This window comes from Crinia signifera, chromosome 4 (genome assembly GCF_055691185.1).
Source record: "Crinia signifera chromosome 4, ASM5569118v1, whole genome shotgun sequence".
Classification (NCBI taxonomy): domain Eukaryota; kingdom Metazoa; phylum Chordata; class Amphibia; order Anura; family Myobatrachidae; genus Crinia; species Crinia signifera.
This window is the reverse complement of record NC_139220.1, coordinates 44487231-44510018: the sequence shown is the minus strand read 5'-3', so window position 1 is coordinate 44510018 and position 22788 is coordinate 44487231. Positions and strand designations below refer to the sequence as shown.

General features: G+C 42.7%; 1 protein-coding gene across 2 annotated transcripts in view; it reads right to left on the bottom strand.

Moving 5' to 3' along the window:
- Positions 1–3617: 3617 nt before the first annotated feature.
- The window catches only part of IKBIP (IKBKB interacting protein), a 20472-nt gene continuing 1301 nt past the window's right edge, over positions 3618–22788 (bottom strand). The window contains exons 2-3 of one of the 2 annotated variants that reach the window (XM_083181675.1): positions 18182–18299; positions 3618–4446 (exon numbers count right to left, since the gene is read on the bottom strand). In XM_083181675.1, the coding sequence (XP_083037801.1) occupies positions 3712–4446; positions 18182–18299 (853 nt within the window). In that variant the 3' untranslated portion in view covers positions 3618–3711. Of the gene's footprint in view, positions 4447–9936; positions 11375–18181; positions 18300–22788 lie in introns of those variants that run through there. The other variant, XM_083181674.1, reaches the window with a different exon arrangement.

Sequence of the window (22788 nt, the reverse complement as noted above, 5' to 3'; positions counted from 1 at the left end):
TGGTATGCGATGGGACCCGACGGGCGCCGTGCAAGGAACTTTTAATAGTTTAGGAGCCAGACACATAAGTGCTGCTTGCCTACGTGCTTGTTGCTATGAGTTTCTTCCTCGATGCCAGGGGTTACATGCTCTTTCCAGGAGTTGCCTGAATGGCTGCCGAACCCCAAGCTCCGATTGGTTATTGAGTTTGGAAATAGCCGAGGACCTGCTCTGACACAGCCGGATCTGCTTCCTCCCTCCCTGCAAAATTTGGTTGCCAGGAAGCAGGATCTGATCGCCATGGCAACCCAGCCCCCGGGATTTTTCAAGCTCTGCTTTTGAGGGATGCGTTCAACAATCAAAAGAACAACAACAATTTTTGGTAGACAGTCAAAAGGTCAACCCCTAAATTTATTATTTTCTTTTAACAGTTTCTTATATAGCGCACACATATTCCACAGCGCTTTACAGAGTATATTTTAACATTCACATCAGTCCCTGCCCCAGTGGAGCTTACAATCTATATTCCCTACCACATGTACACACACACACACACACACACACACACACACACACACAGACATTCTAGGGTTAATTTTGTTGGAAGTCAATTAACCTATCTGTATATTTTTGAAAAAGGTTGACATGTTCAAAAGGCAAAGGTCAACATGAAAAAGATTGACATGGGAAAAGCAGTTTTGAGAAAGCCGCTGAGACGGCGAAACGCGTCAGTGCTTTTTGTCCACAGTTGCAACATTGGACTGACAAGGAACGGACCGTCCTACCCATTATCCCGTGATTTGTGTGTGGCTTTATTTTATATTAAGAATATGCAATACCAGCTTTCTTATTTACCAGAATTGTGTTTTTGTATCTAATTTTATTTTGGTCACTACTGTGTTAATGCTGATATGATATGACCAGAGAGACAATAAGTGAAAAGCGCAGGTTACGTAATGTGTCCGTAACCTGCTTACCCTTTATACCTAACTACGTGCGAACAAAACGTAGCGCAGCGTAGCGTACCGTCTATTGTATGTTATACACCAAGAACCAATACCTTGATAAGAGATCCTTTCGCAGGACTTTGTCTCCAATTGTACGAATATACCTTAAAGGACAGAGTCCGCAATGTACCTTATCGCTATTATGCGAGTAACCAGACACGACCACTGAATAGAAGTAAGGAGGTTAGAACTCCATAAAAAGGTTGTATTAAAGTCCCTAATGGACAAAAGGGGGTTACAGAAATAAGAATAAACAGGTATAACAAGTGATACAACATACTAACAATGAATACTAACAAACTCTGCTAAGGGGAAAGAATACAATAATACAAGACACAACCAGCCAACAATACTTTAAGAATAAATACCGTGAAAATGCAACCGTTTACCGTGGTCATCTAGTATGCGAAGCGCAGTCCGGTCAGAGCTCACTATCGTTCAGGAATGAGCGATAGTCCGGTAGGAAGGTCCAGGGAAGGTAGTTGTGCCGAAGAGACCCTGGCTGCTCTGGGTCGCCTATCTTATAGGGTCAGAAGGGGGAGGTCAAAGGCCATTCTCATTGGCCAGAGATCATATGTCCGGTCCACTGTGATTGGGGGTTAGACGTTGTACCTGGTCTGACCAGGTGCAGGGGAGTGAACTTTAAGAGTCCTTTGTTTGGTGGTTTCGGCGTCAGCAAGGATAAGAACCGGTTTGAGCTAGTTTCCTTTGTTAACTACAAAAACAGAAACTGTCTCTGGAATATGGATTATGTCCATAACTATCGGACAGTGTACATTGCGAAATATTCGCAATGACCGGAATACTTTGCATGATGAGCTGAGCGGAACGGTACTAAACACGATACAGACAGATGTGTGCAGGGCTAACTAAGCTATGTGTGGCGTTCTAAACCTTTTAACTATATATCATTTCGTGTAAGTGTGTTATTATGAATTTATGTGTGATAGTATGTCTACTCTTCTGGTCCACATTGTCACACATACTCGGGTATGGAAACTTTATTTGCGCAACTCTGCGAACCAAAATGGCGGCCATACTATCACAAAATGGCGTGTGTGTACCTAGACTTCCACAACTGTTTATATATGTATTAAATTTAAAATTATTGTAAAGTCAGTCCAATATCTTTTTACTGTTTTCTAGTGCTAGGGAAAAGGTTAACCTGAGTTTTTCATTATAGATTTTTTTCATGTTCATACTTTAACATCCCAATGGGCAGAGAGGAAGAATAAAATAGTCCAACCTATGTCGACAGACACTAAAAAAAAAAGGGGTAAAATCATAACCTGAGAGTTACTCAGATGGCCGCTGCTCACTCAGAGGATCCAATGTTGTGCCTTCAGGATCAGCAGTGGATCATAGGAGCATCTGTGCTTAAAGAGAGGAGGATTCCCGTGTGCCGCACAGCGCAGTAGAGCTCAGACTCTACTTTGCATATGTTCCGTGGCAGACATTTTTCCGGTGCTTCCGGCAGTGCTGCTGTCTTCATCGCTGGCCTCCGGAAGGTGTTAAAAAATGGGTACAGTGTGGCCCCCCCTGAGAATCAGAGGCCGGGTGCACTGTGCACCCGTTATAAATACTCCTCTGCACAGAAGCATGCAGGAGCTGTCTGTCTGCATGAGACACCTCCTTCTGCATTACTAAACTGTAGCACAGAAGCTTCATACAAAGGGTGTTATTCACGTTCATTTGGTACTCCGTGCATTTGCACCCTATGTCTGCAAAAGCACAGAAACGCGTCGGGGGGGGGGGGGGGGGCAGTACGGATGGTGTAATGGTTAGCATTACTGCCTCACAGCACTGAGGTCATAGGTTCAATACCCACCATGGCTCTAACTGTGCGTAGTTCGTATATTCTCCCCGTACTTGCGTGGGTTTCCTCTGGGTACTCCGGTTTCCTCCCACAAACCAAAAATATACTGGTAGGCTAATTGGCTCCCAACAAAATGAACCCTAGAATGTCTGTGTGTGCGTGTACATGTGGTAGGCAATATAGATCATAAGCTCCACTGGGGCAGGGACGGATGTGAATGTTGTTATATTCTCTGTAAAGCGCTGCCGAATATGTGTGCGCAATATAAGAAACTGTTAATAAATAAATAGGGTGCGTGCACCCACAGCGAACTTTCGTTGAACTGCGCGGTCTCATGGTAATGAGGCGGTGACGCGGGTGTGGGGGGCTGGCAGCTGACATCACCGGATGTCAGCTGCCCATCCATATCTGTCCCAGTGTGCACGCATATGGATGTGACTTGAAAGTCACTTTTATATGCGTGCACCTTCCACAACTTTCGATGGTTGGCGACCATCGAAAGATGTGGGCGGTTACCCGCAGCATACGAATGGATGTTTATGCTAAACATCCATTCGCAGCCTGTGCGGGTGAACCCGTGCTGCGAGGGGGGGGCAGGTGGGCGGATATTCGTCGGGTAGGGTTTGGTGGATTTGCAAGGCTGCTAATTCGCAGCCTTGCGAATCAGCTAGAATTACCCCCAAAGCCTTAGCAGCTGTGCTAATGCATCCATCTTTGATCCGCACACTTAATCAGGTTGTTCCTCCATACTGAGTGTACATAGCAGTGGTAGAAATAAGATTTATACGAATTAACAACACTTGAAAAAACTAGAAAAAGGGAATAAAAAAACGACTTTATTTTGCAATGAACCATAACATAAGATGACTATCCATGGGGCAATAACCAACTTTCATGATGTTTAACCAGCTACACATCGCCAATTTTATTATTTAGATCTACGATTTCGGACTTAATCACAGTTAAATTGTACATTTTATCGCTTAACAATGTAATTTCTTTCTCTCTGCTCAATATATCAGATGCCAGATGGCCAATTCTTGAAGACAGGTCGTTTATCATCGTCTCTAAGTTAGCAAAGTCCTTTCTCAGGGTGAAAACTTTGGGTTTTAACTCATTGGCAAAATGTACAGCTTGCATGACCTTGAGCCGGTCGCTCTCAAGCTTTGAGAGCTGATCAAAGTTCCCAGTGAAGTTGCCTTTGAGTTCCGTTAGTCTAATCTTGAGAAGATCTATCCTGTCCGAATTTGTGGCCACCGAGCTCTTAAGTGCAGTGATGCGGTCAATGCTGCCGACTAACGCATCACCGATGCTCTGAGCGGTGGTCTTCTGCACCTTCTCCATTTTTTTCTCCAACTCATTGACGTTGTCGGTCAAAGAGACAATGTCACTCTCCATCCCCGATATCCTTCTAACATCTGTTTTTACAGTGGAAATCTTGGCGGAAATGTCTTTGGCTGTAGTTGCGGTGTTCTGTTCCATGTGAGAGATGGCCTGTTCAAGAGTTGCAAGGCTCCCCTCTAGCTGCCCCCTATTGGCAGAAAGCTCCTCCATCCATTGTTCAATACTGGCAATATCTTTGTGCAGCTGTTCTACGTGTTGGGTGTCTTTCAGCTTTTCCGTGGCCTCTGTGTTTTTTTCTAACTGAAATAAAATAAAAATATAAAATATTAACACCCATTTTAAACAAAACTGAAAAGAACTGAATAAGAAGTGAGGGGTGTTGGCATTACAACAAAGACCAACAAGAAACGGATCTCATTCCACACCCCATTACTAGTATCCAGATGCCATACTATGGAATATTGACTAAATACATTGGGGGGTATGAAACCTATGCTAAATTTTTTGCCTGGTGAAAAATCTGCACTTTTTCAACCCTTATTAGAGCGAATTTGATGTGTCCTATTAAATCTACATACTGATTTTTCACCTGGGTGAAAAATCTGTCGCGGGTGAAAACCAAGTGGTTTGGCAAATTTGCCACCAATCCATAATTTTTTGTTAATTATTGCAGGAGTTTTCCCCCAAATTATGGGTCAGTTTCTGCCCAAGCCGATTCAAAAAAAAAAAGGTAAAACTTTGGCTGATTATCACCATTTTTTCCACCTGGCGAAAAAAAAAACGGTCATGATTGAATTTACCCCATTATGTTTTATTGAAATGAATCCAGTTAACTCCACTCCCTTATATTTCTACTGCCCCAGAAGTATTTTAGTTGAACAATATTGCCCCCTTTAACCCTACAAGAAAACATTCCAATAAATGCCTACACTTAGTAAAACATTTCCCTATATGCAGTGTGGCACATTTTGCCTGTAAATTAAGAAATCCACATTAACATACACACAGAAAAAACACGTCGACCACACCTTGATCGACCTTAGCCTTGTCGACTTTTATACTGTCAATCCTATGACCCATACCCCAAAGTAAGCTGAGATTTCCGCTTGTCACATGGGGGATCCAATGTTGCATCTTCAGATCAGAGATGCTGGCAGGGCACATTTCCCGCACACACCTTTGTGGAAATCCACCTCTTTTTCCGTGGATACGGCCACCAATTCCTAATTTTAGCAGCTGTTTCCGTCAATACAGATTCAGCTTCTAAAAGAGCCGGATCTGCAAACACGAATCCCAGCTGTTTTTCATGGCGAAAATGGCTGGGATTGAATAGCAAAATTCCCTCAAAAGGGAAAGATTGAATACCCCCGAGGGGGAACTCAAATAGACCCAAAATAGTTTCAGGAGTGAAAAAAAACAAGAGACTGTGCAATTTAATTACTTTCCTGTTTTGCACCTGAAAATAGTTATTTTTGGGGGGCGTTCTATTGGTTTCTATGGGCAACATCCCATGTTCAATCAGAATCTACCTCTTCTGTATTTAGCACCTTCTAGAAGATAAGAGAGTGAGGGGCAGATTTATTAAGCTCGGTGAAGTGATGAAATGTCTGTTTTTTATCACCAGCCAATCAGCTCCCCCCCTGTCATTTTTCAAACCAGGCCTGTAACTTCACAGTTACGAGCGGATTGGCCGGTGATAAAAACCAGGCACTTTATCACTTCACCGACCTTAATAAATCTCCTCCTCCGATTGGCTGCCCACAGCAACAACCCAACAGAACTCCCATCTTAGTAAATAAACCCCCATAGGATCCATGAAATATCCTCTATCCTGCAGCAAGGTCACACAATAAAACCATTTATAATATAAGTAGATAATTATTACAAGTTCGGAGGACCTGCAATGCCTTCTTGTAGGTTATGCTGTATCACATTATGAATGAGTGCCTTATACTTTGGCTTGGCTAGATATATAGAGATACACAATAGAAAGGACAAGCAAGGACAGCAACTGTCTTTTTGATAAGAAGAAAAGTACTAAGATAGAACACCAATGTAACAGGAGCCCTATGTGACAGGGCAATGCCAACTTCCACCGACAATCTGCTCAACTCCATCACTGGTGGCCGGCTGGATTTCCTCGGAGAAGAATGGGATGTTTTCATTAGTAATTCTGCCTGTCTGTCATTTTGCCCTTGAGCTATTTTTATGAACCATGTTTTTGGGAATTTGGAATGGTGCCAAGCAACCAGTGCGTGGCCAGAGGGATTATCGCACATAAGATTGTTACTCAAACAACGGCTATTGCCAAATAACTGGGAAACATTCTATCTGTGCATCTGCTGCTCTTTTATGCTCCAGCTCACAAATTAATATTCTTTTTTGGACTAAATTACCATATTTAGTCTAATACAATGAAAACGTGTTTTTTTTTTTTTTCTTCTTAAGGTTGTACGTGTATTATATAAGAGCAAATGATTCTGCTTATAGGACCTTATTCAGGTCCGTTTCTGTGCATGTGCAGATGTAGGGTGCGTGCGTGCGACTGCGGTGAACAGGATACTCGCCGGGCACACGGTCCCAAGATAGCGGATGGGGGCGGCGGGGCTGGCAATTCCCCCATGGGAACGTCAAGCGTTTCATGGGCGTTCCCATGCAAATCGCCCGGTGACGTGGGTGCGGGGGGCAGGCAGCTGACATCACTGGATGTCAGCTGCCTGCCCACTTCCTGCTGAGCGCGCACGTGACACGTGACTAAGTGACCTGAGACTCACTTAGATATACGTGCACTAGGGCGGAGTGAAAAAGTTGACATTGAGATATTCAAAATTGCCTGGTGTGGAAAAGTTGTGACTTGACCTGAATAAGAAACTTGCAAAAACGTTTTACTCTAAGTCAATATCGTCTGTTCCGGCAAGACACCTAAAGTTTCACTTTTTAGATGAAAATAATGAAACTTATGAAGAATCCCCGATCTAGTTAAAATTATGTCAGGACGTCTTACATTGGTTCATTAATATACTTTAGCATAGTAAAAAAAAAAAAAAAAAAAACTTTGGCAATAAATCCTGATAACTGACCCGTTTTCATGGTCGCAATTGTGAATATTGTCACCTGACGGTGTGGTTTTTTTTTTTTGGGGGGGGGGGGGGGGGGGGGGGGGGGTGTGCTCTGTAATTGAAGTGACCAAAAAAAAACAACTTGGGGCCAAAAATTATGACAAATCCGTTTTGTTTGCCCTTAATAGAATAGTGCACATCTGTGTCTTCTAATTTCCAACTCTTTACTGAATGCTACAGTAAGTTCAATAAACAATGCATTACGCTCTGTTATTTAGGTACAGTATTTTAAATACTTCTGTTTATTGTCTTTAATTGTGCCAGTTTATTTTAAACATGCATTGGTCTGAAAACTGTTTTACATCCCCTATGCTGGGAGCATGTGCCAGAAGAGCAAGGTGGGCAATTTGGCACTGGGGGAGAGATACTCATTGGAATGCAACAGTATTACAGGTCTACTGAGAAGCTGGAGCTGCCAATGAAAAATGGTAAGAGACCACTATTCAACCAGGGATGGTTTGTTGACAGTTCATCATGTCGACATATCCATGAAGACATACTAAATTCAGATATAATGGGTGAAATTTAATAGTATGAGAGAATTGGTAAGAAATCTTCAATTTTGTTTAAAGCGGCAAACATTTACACTGCAAAGAAATGATTGCCCCTTTAAAAAAAACCTGGAGATTTCTTACCAAATCTCTCACTTTCTGAATTTCTCATCCTATTAAATTTCACCCATTGTGTGTCTTCAAAATAATAACAAAGTCTACTGGATATGCTATTGAGAGTTATTCATTCTATCAGTAGTGTCCAGCAGTACATACAGTATATGCCAATCACTGTGTTAATTACTAGACAGGATAGATCAGCAATACTTTATTTATTTTGAATTGGTATGAAAAACAGTTTTGCATCCCCTATGCTGCGAACATAATTGGGCTGCATTAGAGCATATAATAATGCAAAGGATTAGCCAATATAGTAACAGTTAAATACGTTAAAATGCATGCTGTAATAAATAAATACATCTAATATATATAAAAATAAAAATCAAGAACATTGACTCATTCTTATTGTTTTTTTTTTGTGTGTTTTGTTTTGAGTTCAGTTTTATACAAACCACTTGTGATTGATGTCCACTATTGTTATACTGTTAAATTTGGTCAGTAAGCACATAAAGCAATAAAGTATTGCTGATCAATTCTCAGTAGACCTTTAATACTCATGCATTCTAATGAGAATCTCTCCCCAGTGCCAAATTGCCCACCTTGCTCTCCTGGCACATGCTCCCAGCATAGGGGATTAGACCAATTTATGTTTAAAATAAACTGCCAGAATTAAAGATAATAAACAGAAGTGTTTAAAATACTATACCTAAATAACACACCGTAATGCATTGTTTACTGGACTTACTGTAGCATTCAGGACAGAGTTGGACAGTAGAAGACACCATACTTGCCTACTATTGAAAACTAGTTTCAGGTAGATTATAGTTTGCAGTATAATTTTGTGCAGCGCCCCATTTAGGGGGTGTGTCATGCTCCACCCAAAGGGCGTGGCGAGTTCCATATATGGAGACATTGGGCGGTATTCAATGAGAATACCTGCGAGGTGCAGCGAATCCTTTTTAGGATTCGCTGCACATTCGCCACGTTCCGGAGCCGGCGGGCTCCGGTATTCAACGTGTCAGGGGCTCGCTGCCCCTGACTGGCGAATATGAGCTCCTGCGGCGATTGTCGCAGGGAGCCTGAGGACGGTGCCAGGCAGAGAGATGGTAGTCTCTCTGCCTGCCCCAGAACTTTGTGGGGGGTAGGTGGGCTCCCCGGGTGCCAGGCAGCACAGGCTGCCCCCCGGGGGTGCCAGCAGGGGAGCGTATATTCACTACACATGTAACGATCGGGTGCAGTGAATATATGAATATGTAATGAGCGGCTCGGCTCCGGCGCCCCCTGCTGGATGCTGTGTAAAAAAAAAAATTTTTTTTTAATTAAATATATAAATTAAATATATATTCATGTGCTTACAGCACATGAATAAAAATAGCATGCCCCTCCTCAGAATAAAATTCCTTTTTTTTTTACACCAAATGTAAAAAACAAAACACTTTATTTTAAAAGTTCACATTCCACTTCACCATAAAAAGATAGCGATTGCTACTCGGTGAATCATGGCAAAAAAAACCTTCAAATGTATTCGCCATGTGGTCATTGAATAGGGTGATTCACCGTTTTAGTCAGAAATTCGCCAAACAGCACAAATTCGCCATAAAAACATGGCTCATTGAATACCGCCCATTGTGAAAAGAGATTGTGACCGTGGCACCTAGAAGCGTGGGTGTGTACTGCTACATCTGAGAGGAATCTTTTAAAATGACCTATATCCAAATGTAGATGAGCCTCAAAGCAGTAAATCAATCGAAAGAGAGTGAAATTCGAATGGTTTTGCCCATGATCAATAGAATGCAAACGGATGTGCATCTGTACACATCAATTTGCAAACTGAGAGAAACCATTCACAAGGCGGGATCTCACAGGTGTGGGGCCAAACATGATCCCACGGCAGCCAATTTCGGACCTGTGGGAACAGTTCTGAATCGGCCCCAAAGTGCCGACAATGCTGCTAGTTTTGCCTTGAAAGCCTTTTTTTTTTTGTATAAAACTACACCTATGAGCATTGAGGAGTAAAAATAAAAAAAACAAAAAACACACACAAAAAAAAGACACCAAAATCAAAGTCAACTTTTAATTGATTTGAAATGTGTACATATTTTGAACTGCGGACATCTCATTTATTTCTGTTTTTATGACAATTATTCTTTAAATCAGAGGTGTTCAACATTTTTATGAACTGGAACCTCATTGTCTGTGTATCAATGTACTAAAATCTGACATCAGATTATGGGATTCCACTTGGCATCCTCCCCTTGCTCCTCTACATTAGAATAGACAGTTCATTTGACAGAGGAACCATTTAAATTCCTCCAAAGACGGCAATAAAACCGTGAAAGAAAAATAATACTGTGTGTAACAGAAGTAGATAATGAATAAACACAAAAGCTAAACAGCAAGTGAGCAATATTTCCAGCACAATGCTCATACAACATATAATATGGTTATGCTCCCTCATGGTACACAGTCAATGGGCAAGGTCATGGGCAAAAACAGAGGACAAAAATAGTGAAGCTTCTGTTCAAGTGGGCATGCTATGTATAGATAGAACAGCGGAAAACTGGTGGATTAAGATATCATTTGGATAAACAAAAGGTGATTTATTTCATGGACTAACAGTTCATCCTTGATTAAAAAACAACTGTACGTTCTTAATAGGATAAAAAAAAATTTAAAAACTTGAAAACTGGTCCCATCATATTAGATTCAACCATCATCCGAGTCCTTTTTTTTATTTGCTGATAAAATTTGCACTTTGTCCTTCAAAGCAGATATTTCATTCTGCATTTTTAGAATACTATTATCATATTGCATCCCTTCCAGAGCTTGCTGGATTTCCAAAGTCTCTGTGATGATCTTCAGTAGATTGTCCTCCGTATTAAACACCTGAACGGTCAATTCATTTATCCTTTTGTCTAGGTCAAGCATCTCATTGGAGACCTTAAGTAGAGTGCGAACTGCATTGTCGATGGTTGGCAAATTAGTCTGACACTCCACCAATTTTGGTTGAAACTTCATCAAATTCTGTTGCACCTCTTGGTTCATGTTGGCCAAGTCGTTCTCTTGCTTTTCCAGTTCTTCGATAGCTTTGGCATCATACTCCAGGATCTCAGAGATACGCTGAAGGTCATCGTCCTCCTGTCTTTTCACGGTTCTGAAATTTCTTGGCGTACTGGCTTCAAACTCTTTAAGTTTCTCAGAGATAAGTTTCAGGGTTTGGTCAGCAACGTTAATCTTTAAAGTCATTTGCTGGTGAAACGATTTGGCCTCAGTCTTGGCCAAGCTGGTCTCCAGATTCATCTTATCGAGGCTTCCCTTCCAAGAATCTGTGGCATTTTGTAACTTCAGGTTGACATGCTGCATCTTCTCAGAGAGTGCCTGCTCGTGGACTTGGATGCGGTCCATGTCACTATAGAGCGTAGACACTTGTTTCTGCAAGTTTGTCACTAGTGAGTGTGATGCAGTCGCTTCTGCCGAGAGATCCTCTGTAGACACGAGCTGCAAAAAAATGCCCATGTGCTTAGTGTGACTCATTGTACTGTACAACAGAAATACATTGACTCAAGAGTGGAATTATACCGATATATATTTCTAATGAAAGGTACAACAAATCGAATTGCGTCAGTTTCACCGGATCCTCATATTACTACAGTGTGCTGCTGGAGGACTCTGATGCTTCAACTGTATAATGCATAGTCTGTGTCTTGAGGTTTAACCCAATCTTGACATCATGATACTACCTTTGTCACATGCTGCCTGCCTGTATATACACAATCACCAATGGGAAGGGCGATGCTTACCAGGAGATCACCACATGAATCTCCTGAAACATTCTGTGCTGCTGCAAACACTATAAAGGTGGGATACACCACAGATGTTGCATATATTACACACTTACAGTATATGGAAAAAGAGGAGATGAAGGCTCAAGGTTACACAGAGGATTTGCAAGGGGAGGATTTCATATGGTATTAAGTCCATAGGTCCACAACGAATAGGTCGAAAGTGATTAGGTCAACACCTAGTAATGGTAGACATACACAAGGTTGACAATGACACAGGCAAATGGTTGACATGGTCGACACAGGCAAATGGTCAACATGAGTTTTTAAGGATTTTTTCCCCCCAAAACGACTTGTTCGTACTTCCAGTACCATCCCAGTAGGCATAGAAGGAGAATAAAATAGCGTTCTGAGTGCAGTGAGGCACTGTGCCCAAAATATGGCAAGCACAGGTCGACCTTTTTTTCTGTGTCAACCTTGCGTGTGTCGACCTTGTGTCATTGTTGACCTAGTGTATGTCGATCAATTTCAGGTGTCGACCTAATCACTGTTGACAATTAGTGGTTGACCTAGTGACTGTCTACCTAGACATTGCCTATCATTTATCCCACAATCTTCCATATATGGGGCAGCAAGGATGGTGTAATGGTTAGCATTACTGCCTCACAGCGCTGAGGTCATGGGTTCGATCCCCACCATGGCCATAACTGTGTAGAGTTTGTATATTCTCCCCGTGCTTGCGTGGGTTTGCTCCGGGTACTCCGGTTTCCTACCAAAATCCAAAAATATACTGGTAGGTGAATTAGCTCCCAACAAAATTAACCCTAGAATGTCTGTGTGTGCGTGTACATGTACATGTGGTAGGGAATATAGATGTAAGCTCCACTGGGGCCGGGACTGATGTGAATGTTCAAATATTCTCTGTAAAGCGCTGCGGAATATGTGTGCGCTATATAAGAAACTGTTAATAAATATATTTATGTATAGAACTTATATACAGAAACCCCCTTTGCAAATCCTTTGTTTTCCCTTGAGAACACACACACACACACACACACACAGGGGGCAGCTTCGCTTGATAACATTAGCAGCTCCATAGCCTAGACAATTGCAACATAGTGTGTGATTTATGTGCACTTTGCATTTATCTACATCTCCATGTATTTAAAGCGTACACGTATTAGAATGTTATACCTAGTACTCAAACTCTCAACCTCATGCACTGCACTCAGACACCCAACACATGGAGCCATTGTCCTTGCAGAAAAAGCCTGGTAATTCTAACTATAAATAAGGTATAAGGAGTTAAAGCCATTGCTGCTAAGGTGGATGTAGTGTGCAGCTAAACATCCAATGAAAAATGCACTTTTAGATTTCCACCATATAGTCTTGGCTGCCAAGACTTTTCTCTATTCGATTTCCACTACACGAGAGCGCACATTGGGATCAAACCTGCATCGAATGCTAATGGCATTGCACACCATGCTTCGGGCATGGTGCCTCACTGCGCTCGGCACACTATTTTATTCTAGTTCATTTTCTATCAAAATCAAATAGAAAAATAGAGCTTATCTCACCGTGTGTACCCTCTATTACAGGTCTATGTACTAAGCCCTGGTAACAGATAAAGTACAAACCAATCAGCTCCTAACTGCCATGTTACAGTCTGAGTTTCAAAGGGTATGGATTGTATGGTTGACAGAAAGATGGTCGACAGTCATTAGGCCGACATGGTCTAGGTCAACAGTCAAAAGGTGGACATGGGTTTTTTCAGTTTTTTTTTACCGGAATGTCAACACAGTAGACATGGACACAGTTTTAAGTGCAGTGCATCCCCTCGCATGGCACACCATGCTTCGGGCATGGTGCCTCACTGCGCTCGGCACACTATTTTATTCTCCCACCATGTCGTAGTGGATGGTAGGGCATGAAATACCGCCTGTCGGCTCAAAAAAACGTGAAAAACCCCATGTCAACCTCTTTACTGTCAACCTAGACCATGTTGACCTAATGCGTGTGTTGACATTGTCCCAGGTCGACCTAGACCCCTGTCGACCTTGCAGTATGTCGATCATCTTTAGGTCAACCAATCAACCGTATCCTGTTACAAAAATGACAGGAGACGGTTGCCTGGTAATTTATCTTCATCCCCTTTATCGCTCTCCAAAAGACAGTACATAAACTCTCATTAATGTTCCCTGTGCAAATATCTTACATATGGGTATATGATTACGGCATGCATGCCCATCTTTTACCTTTTCAACTGCCAGGTATTCTAAAGAAGATACAATTCCAACCATTGACATGAAATTAATGTATTGTGCTTGTATAGTACTGTATATATACAGATTACAATCACGAGCTTGGGTTTCCCTATATGAACTTTTTGTTCTCAAGTGTATATTCTATTAACATTTGAAAATTCACGTTTTAATTAAAAAAAAAAAATATATATATATATTAGAATTCCAGTAGGACTCCGGTACTGGCGCGTGGTTCAAAGACCGTTCAGGAAGGACATTACGAATAACTCTCTCCCCTGAAGGAACTACAACCAAGCACAGTGGGGCAGATGTATTAAGCCTGGAGAAGAGATAAACTGTAGATAAAGTGAAAGGAGATAACGCACCAGCCAATCAGCTGTGTTTGAAATATGACAGTTGGGAGTTGATTGGCTGGTGAGTTATCTCCTTTCACTTTATTTACAGTTTATCTCTTCTCCAGGCTTAATACATCTGCCCCAGTGTTACATAGATATATTATGTGAAAACAAACACAGTATTATATCGGTGTATATTGATACACAGCATTCTCTCGCTGGGTTTTGGTATCAAGTGTCAAAACAGTACTTGGATCTCCGAAGCAATTATTTTTAATAAACTATAAATACTGTCTACCAGCAACAGGCATTAGACAGTGAAATACACTTCATACAAACGATACTATTACAGATATGACAGCTGATGACAAATGTTGTTTTTTTCTGTTCCATTTGAATGGTATATGATGCTGTGCTACTGCCACCTATAGTCTCAAGCCATTTATATTCTGCTCAAAATAATTGGTGGTGGAAAAAGATGGTGAAAAAGATGGTGTATGGGTATTGCTCTGGTCCAGGGGCAAGGTAAGGCATTACAACAGGGCTACTGGTGGGTATGGGTCACTAGGTCGGCCCATTTTAGGTCGAGATGAATTGGGTTGCCCACTTAAGGTTGACAGGGTTACAAGGTAAACACAAGCATTAGGTTGACAATGGCACGGTCGACAATCAAAAGTGGAGTGCCCACACATTGAGGAGATGACAAAAACCGTAATAGTTATTTATCAAGGTATTTATATATTGCAAAACATATTCCACAGCATTTATAACACATACACATTCCCTGGCATCTTACAGTGAATGTTATATTCATTCGGTGGCTGCCCCAGACACACACAAACACACACACAAACACACACACACACACACACACACACACAAACACTGGGGGTAATACTTTTATTTTGTCTTTGTCAGAAGCCTGTTAACCTACCAGGATGTTTTTGGAGTGTGAAAAGTAACAGCAGCACCCAGAGGAAACCCATGCATGCACATAGAGAACATACAAAATCTACATAGAGCACCTTATACCACTTTCACATCGCAAACCAGGGTCTAACCTGGGGTTTACAACCCGGCTCCAACCCTTTTAATTGCACTTTTGACCCGGTTTATTGCGGGGTTGGCACCTTTTCAGTCATCTAAGGTCAGCATTAAAACACCATGGATGTCATTTTAAATGGACTATTTTTTGGCTCAGAAAGATGACCAGTCAGAAGGGGACAAAAGGAAAGGGTAGGGCCAGCTGACAGAATTGCAGCAATCATGGCCGACAGAGCACAAGGCTGGAGCCCTGACTTCATGCTTGCTTCTACTTCAGCCAGTGAGAGCTATTTGAGGACGAGGTTACACTACTGGGCAGATAGGGCTTTTACCCGACAACAGCATCTGCGCAGGAGGCAGATGTAAACAACAGAATCTTTGACAGTTCCTGTCAGCTGCCTGCCAATCTCTCCCTTATTCTCAGCAACTCCTTCACCTCTTCAGAACTCCATGGCTGTGTGTGCAGGAAGTAAGCAAAATCCTCTCTGTACTCTCCTCTGCACTCTGCAGTCCAGGCACAGGCTGCTGATGTCATCAGACACACAATGAGCAGCCAATAAGCAGTTTACAATGAACCCACGGGTTGAATAACCCGGGTTGGACCATTTAAGGGCCTTTAAACCCGGATCCAACCCGTGTATAACACTGCTTATATCCCTGGTTGAAATACCAGGTTGCTCAACCCGGGATATTTAATAGTGGTGCATTTAGAGTCCACCTCAGCCCGGGTTATGCAGCCTCAACCCGGCAATAACCAGGGTTATTTTGGCAATGTGAAAGGGGGATTAGTGACATCACACCCATGACATCCATGCTGGGAGGCAGTATTGCTAATAACTATGTAACAACACAATCATACTATTGAGCCATCTACGTTGCAAATGCTGTGTCTCATAAGAGATATCAGAAAGCAGGTGGACAAGTGCCTGTGTTGTGTCTCTGGCATGGAGACCTGATGCAGACATTCTAGGCTTTAAATAATAAGAACAATTTTTAAAAGAGAATCTCTGCAGACACTGGCTGTTAAATATTTTTTGAATGGAATGTTGGTGCTAGTACCAGCAGGTGCTTTCTCTTTCCCACAGGACCTTTGGTGTTTGCCATGTCTACTGTATGGTAAACACAGCTTACAGGACACAGCAAATAGGATAAAAGTGCAGACAGTACGAGCAAATGCAAAAGTCTCTACTTTCAGAGTTCAGTCAGCTCTTTCTGCATAGAATCAATGAAGCCTATTTGCAGAGCTGGACAAGGTGCGTTTACCAAGGCCAAACACGGCTCAAGTATACATCATTCATTTCCAGTCATTAATTGACACTTAGGTCCTTATTCTGGTTCACTCGCAAAGGCAAATTTATTTCTCAAATAGACAAAACCATGTACACTGCAGGTGGGGCAGATGTAACATGTGCAGAGAGAATTAGATTTGGGTGAAATATTTTGTTTCTGTGCAGGGAAAATACTGACTGCTTTATTTTTACACTGCAATATAGATCTCACTTTGAAGTAAAACCCACCCAAATCTAACTCTCTCTGCACAAGTTACATCTGCCCCACCTGCAGTGCACATGGTTTTGTCCATTTGAGAAGGAATTTGCCTTTGCGACTGAACCAGAATAAGGGCCTTAATCGCACGGAAAGAATTAAGTATACAGTATAAAAACAAAGGGCACACATGCAGGGAGAAGGAAACCGTTCGCTTGGACAGATGGTTTCGGCATTACTACAAGATAATCTGGGAAGAGTAAGCAAGGTGGAATAGGGATGAGCCAGGTAAGCTCCTTAAACAAGTCAACCTCTTTTTTGTATTTTACTTCCCATTGCCGGCTGCTTACATTAGCGAATAGAGTGAAAACCATTTTTAGAAGAAATGTGTCAGTAGTAGATAACGCACTGACAGGCGTTTAACAGGATGTGGGCAAAGCTGCTCCAAGGGTATCTCTACCCTAATAGCAGCAAAAAAGTGGGAGTGTCAGCGGAAGCGACCGTGAATTGTCGAGATACGGCCGCAAATTAAACAATCCCTGGCCGTTTCCAACAAAACAGATCCGACTTGTTTTCAAGTCGAATCTGTTTTGTCGAACTCCGTCTTCAATGCCGTCGGAATGGGCAACATTCAATAGGTGGCTGGCAATAAGCAAAAACAGAGCTGGCCATTGTCTAGTATGGAAAAATTATTTATTTTCCTTGTGTTATTTTCTGCTATATATTTTTAAATATTTACCGAATATTTTTGATGGGGAACATACAGCTATGAGTGCTACACAGACTAACATGGTCTGTCACTGGGTACACACTAGCCGATGTATGTTTTTATCTCCATATAGACAACAGATATATCGGTAGTGGATTGCCAGGTGAGTACATTCGATATGCCTTGAATGACATTCACAGACTTACCGTGTTGCCCTGCACTACATCCAATGCCAATATATCCAAACGATTGGTGCACCTTCATGCGTGTGTACAGAGGCGACATGTCAACCGGCTCTATACCGGCTCCAGTGACTGCTGATACCAACATCACAGATGGGCAGGCAAATTTAAATGCCTGCCCAGTTGTGATGCCCGGCTTAACATATCAACCAGAGAATAGGTAAGTGTGTAAAGCTTACCTGATCGGCCTCCACAACAGGTTGACCGCTTGGCTTTTAATTGTCAGTTACTAGGTGAAAGCACCAATGTTCTAATATAATGCAGGATTGGCATCAATGTAAATGTTCTAATTGGTGTAACTGTGTGACAGAGCAGTGCTCCGATTGGCTACAGGTTGTTTCCAGATCAGTCACCTCGAAACATGAACAACCAATACCAGGTGCTCACACCCTGACAGTAGGAGAACTGCATAGAGGATACTGCTAAGACAAATAATAAATTTACCTTTCCAATAATGTGCCCAACTTTACTTTCCAGCTCCTCTAGTGCTGATGACCGGGACTGCAGAGCCTGGTACTTCTGTTCAAGGATAGCAAAGTTCTGTGAATGCTGAAATACAGTCCTGAAATAGGAGAAGAACACAATTAATGTTGTATAATAGATTTAGCCATACACTGCACATGCTACATAATATGAAAGGACTTGAGCCTAGATACTATCAGACTGGGATACGGTCGCTAGGTAGACACTATGAAGGTCGACCACTAAAGGTGGCAGTGAGCCATGTGGTACACTGATACGGTGTCCATGTTGACTTTCGTCAAAATTAAGGGCAAAAAAAACGTGACAAACTCATGTCGACATTTTTACTGTTGACCTTCCCATGCTTGTGTCAATCTTCGGACCAATAGGGTCTGAAGGTTCACACGTCCATGTCGACAAAAGCCATGTCGGATGTTAGTGGTCACCGTAATGTATGTTGACCTTCACAATGTCAACCCTAAAGGGTATCTGGTCGATAGGTCAACAGTGTCTAGGTAGACCACTACTGGCCGATGCATAAAAAGGTCGACATGTTTTTTTTTTTTTTTTGTTCTTACTTCACCATCCAGGTCGACATAGTGGGAAAATACATAGTAGAGTACCGAATGTAGCGAGACAATAAACCCAAAGCATGGCGAGCATAGTAAGTCTTACAATAATGGGGAGTCCATGTCGACAGACAAAAAAAAAAAAAACTTTGAAAAATTTATGTTGACCTTTTCCTGTGTCAATCAATTTCTTGTTGTCCTTTTGCTTGTGTCAACATTTTGTTAATGTCGACCTTTTCCATTTCCCGACCAATAGTGGTCGACTATTGACCTTATAATCCACACCCTAATAAAGTACAGGCATGGCGGCCCCTATCTGGACCCCAGAAAGACAACAACAATTGTAGAAAACAAACTACCCAAACACAGAGCCAGAGGTGCTTTAAGAATGGAGGCTGCACACAGGCCCCTTCCTTTCTGGCGGTGCAGTAGACTCTGGAATTGTCCCAGAGTCTACTGGGCATGCGCAGGTCTCTGGGAAAATGGTGCTCACATCGCGTTCCCAAGGACACCTATTGCACATCCACTACTCACCATAAAACGGTCGTGGTGGCCATTTTCCCAGTGATTTTTGCCGCTGTACTCTCGAAGCAATAGAGCGGCGAGTACAATTCAATGGGTGGAGGTTGTGCGGTGTAAGGGCCCCCTCCTAGACCTAGGGGCCCGTGTGCACTGCGCACCCATTATAGATACGCCAGTGAACACAGCACAACTAAGCAATTGGAAAACTTTTCGTGCATTATTAAAACACAGATGGTGGGTGGACTGTCGGCAGGTTCTCTGGCCCTGACGGAGAGAAAAAAAGCCATCCTGTGTAACCTGAGGGTTACTTAGATGGCCGATGTTTTTGCATATGATTCGATACTTCATCCTTGGACACAGCAGCAGATCACTGAAGCATGCAGGGGGAGTCTATTTATAAAAGACACCTCTGCAGCTGTTGTATGTACAGGGCCCTCAGGTGACCAACTCTGAACAATCAGAAGTATTCAATACAGAGTATTTCTATGGCTGCCACATGCACTCCACCTACGTTTTATTCAGTTACAGTATTAATATAAAGGTCGAGCTTCTGTTCTGCTCATCGGTATTCCCCTATATCTCTGCACATATGCTGCCATTTTGCTCATGGGGTTCTGCTGGTGGGCAGCAGTGGAGGTTCGGCTCACAGGGAAGGGTGTCTGTCAGAATGAGGACAATAAGGTAACGTCTACATGGCATGGGAAGCCAATGTTGTGCCAGGAGGATTTTGGCCAGATGCATTCACTCACTGCTCACTCTTGATAACTGAACGACATGGGTGCATGAGGAATCAAGTGCAGCAGAATGTTATGCACTCTCTATGCATTTTGGGAATTGCTAACCATGATGAAGCATTACACAATGGATGGGTGGAATGAGGACACGTCTGAATTACCCCTTTCAGATCGCACCAATTACCAGATTCATGCTGGTTTGACCCAGTAATAGGTGCGATCTGAAAGGGCTTACCGGGTCCAGCAACCCGGCATTATATTCCAGTAAAAAAAAGAAGGGTTCTTCTGGGTCCGTTGCCGGGTTGCTGTGCATGAGGTCGAGCGACCAGGTTCCCATTCACACTGATGGAGGATACAGCGCTTGGAGCGGCACCTCCTCTCCCGATTATTAAGCTGTGTCAAGGGTGGGGTTGACTGGATCCGAATTTACCTACATCATTAAGCAGCAAGGTTATTCCTCTAGCATCCTCTCAAATGTGGCAGTATGCAGTCTCCAAAATATGAAAATAATTCTACTGGCACTTTAATAAAAACTGAGTGATCACCAGGGACTATTGCCGACACATTTATGGTCTATAACAACAGGCATGTGAAACCTGCGGCCCTCCAGCTGTTTTGAAACTACAAGTCCCATTATGCCTTGCCACAATTTTGCTATTAAAGGCATGCTGGGATGTGTAGTTTCACAACACCTGGAGGGCCTCAGGTTTGACATGCGTGGCCTATAAAAAGAGAAGAGATGTAATCAAACCTTTGAGAGGTATGAAGTGAGACAGTGCCCACGGCAAAATATCATTGCATAGACTGTGTAGATAAATGCTTCGTGAGCGATATCGTTTTCCAAAGAACTCTTGGGCGAATGATCTAGACCAGGCGCGGCTAAAGTCCCGGACACATGGGGCAATGGGTGCTCCGTGCTGAGCGAGCTGCCTAAGCACAGATTGCTCAGCACACATCACTGCACACATGCATTGCACCAGCGATGTGTGTGGACGGTCTGTGTGGAGCAGGTTTTTGTCTATGCTTATAGGCAAACACTGCAATCTAAGCAGGGTAGACCAGAGCCGGCCCTAGCCTAAATGACGCCCTAGGCAAGATTTTGTCTGCTGCCCCTTAGCACCGCCACTAGTTCCGCCTCTGACCCTGCTCCCCTTTCCCAGCACCATCAACCCTCATCATAGCAGTCATCATTTTGGTGCCCCTACCCGCAATATTTCAAATAGAAACAGTGCACACATTCGGTGCGCAGCCCAAACAGGGGTGTGTTCTTGCTGGGAAGGGGCATGGCCACACAATAGTACCTACAATTCAAATTAGTACCTGCATAGATAATGCTATGATACAGTGATTTCCATGAATACACTATTTCATAAGCAGATACAGCCTCACTCACACACAGAATATAGGCATGCTGCATATCATTTTAATCAGCAGAAGCTGCTGATGCCCCTAGGCATTCCAAATGCCCTAGGCAATTGCCTAGTTTGCCTATGCCTAAGGCCGACTCTGGGGTAGACAGAGCATACACTATCTCAGTGGGCGGTGGTGACGCACATTGCTAAAGGGTGTACACACATGTGCTTCCTTAATACTGCTTAAATTGCACCATGTGTATGCCACTTAACCTGTGGCTCTCCAGATGTGAGACTACACATTGCAGTATGCTTTGTAAGTGATATTGTTCAGTGAAATCACCCGGCCCCCACTGAACATGCAGCCATTGACAATATAGTCAACATTGACGTGCATGTACAGGCGATAGTAGATATCATTAGCGAACTTGGGAGTGCACGTCATTAATAATGTTGAGCATACACACTGGATGATATGAACGATATAGCATTAACGAGATTGCTATTATTTATATCGTTAACTATATATCATCTAGTGTATATGGCCCTCTAGGCACAGATTGGTTCTCCACTGTATCATTCTCCCAATTCCCCGATCGGTATCATATACTGACACCCAGGCTGAGCAAAGGAGCACAACACTCATACCCCTTTCACACCGCACTTGTTAAACGGTATATTGCCGTTTTTTTCCCATTTCAAAACGTTTAAGGCTGCAATGGGAAAACGCCAGAGTTCATTTACCGGTTAAAGATAACCGGTATTTCAAAACGTTTAAAAAGCAGAGTCCTACATGTTTCAGAGCCGCTTTTTATGCAGTGAGAATGGCTCTGAAACGGTATTTAGTAAAATCAACAGATTACAGACCTGTGATAGGCTGTTCCCTGCATTCTGCCTTGAAACGTGTTATGGGAATTAAATGGGTTGACTGATGTGAATGGTACTTAAACGGTATTTAAAACGGTAATCTAATGCAATGTGAAGGCTCAGACCAGTTTTAAATACCGTTTAAAAATACCGGTTTTTGAAACGTTTTGGCAGTGTGAAAGCGGTATTAGTGATAAGGGTCTGGCTATCCATGGGTGCCGGACGCGACCCCCATAGAGGGAGAATAGAATAGGTGGCAAGCCTTCGTGCCCGCATCGAGCCCACAAGGGGCTTTGTTGCGCTCGCCATGCTGTCTGAGTCTGGGCAGTAGGGATCCGGACATTGGGCTAATGACTGTCGGGATCCCGACTGTCGGTACCCTATACCACACATCTACAGGATGTCATACTGAATATTATATACTTTAACCTAGTGTAAGTTTAAAGAGCTAGTATGTGATATACTAATTTGTGTGCAAACAGTGGAGTGAAACCAGCAGTCATTATGGCAGGAGTACATAAGATAGTAAAATCACGAAACACTTA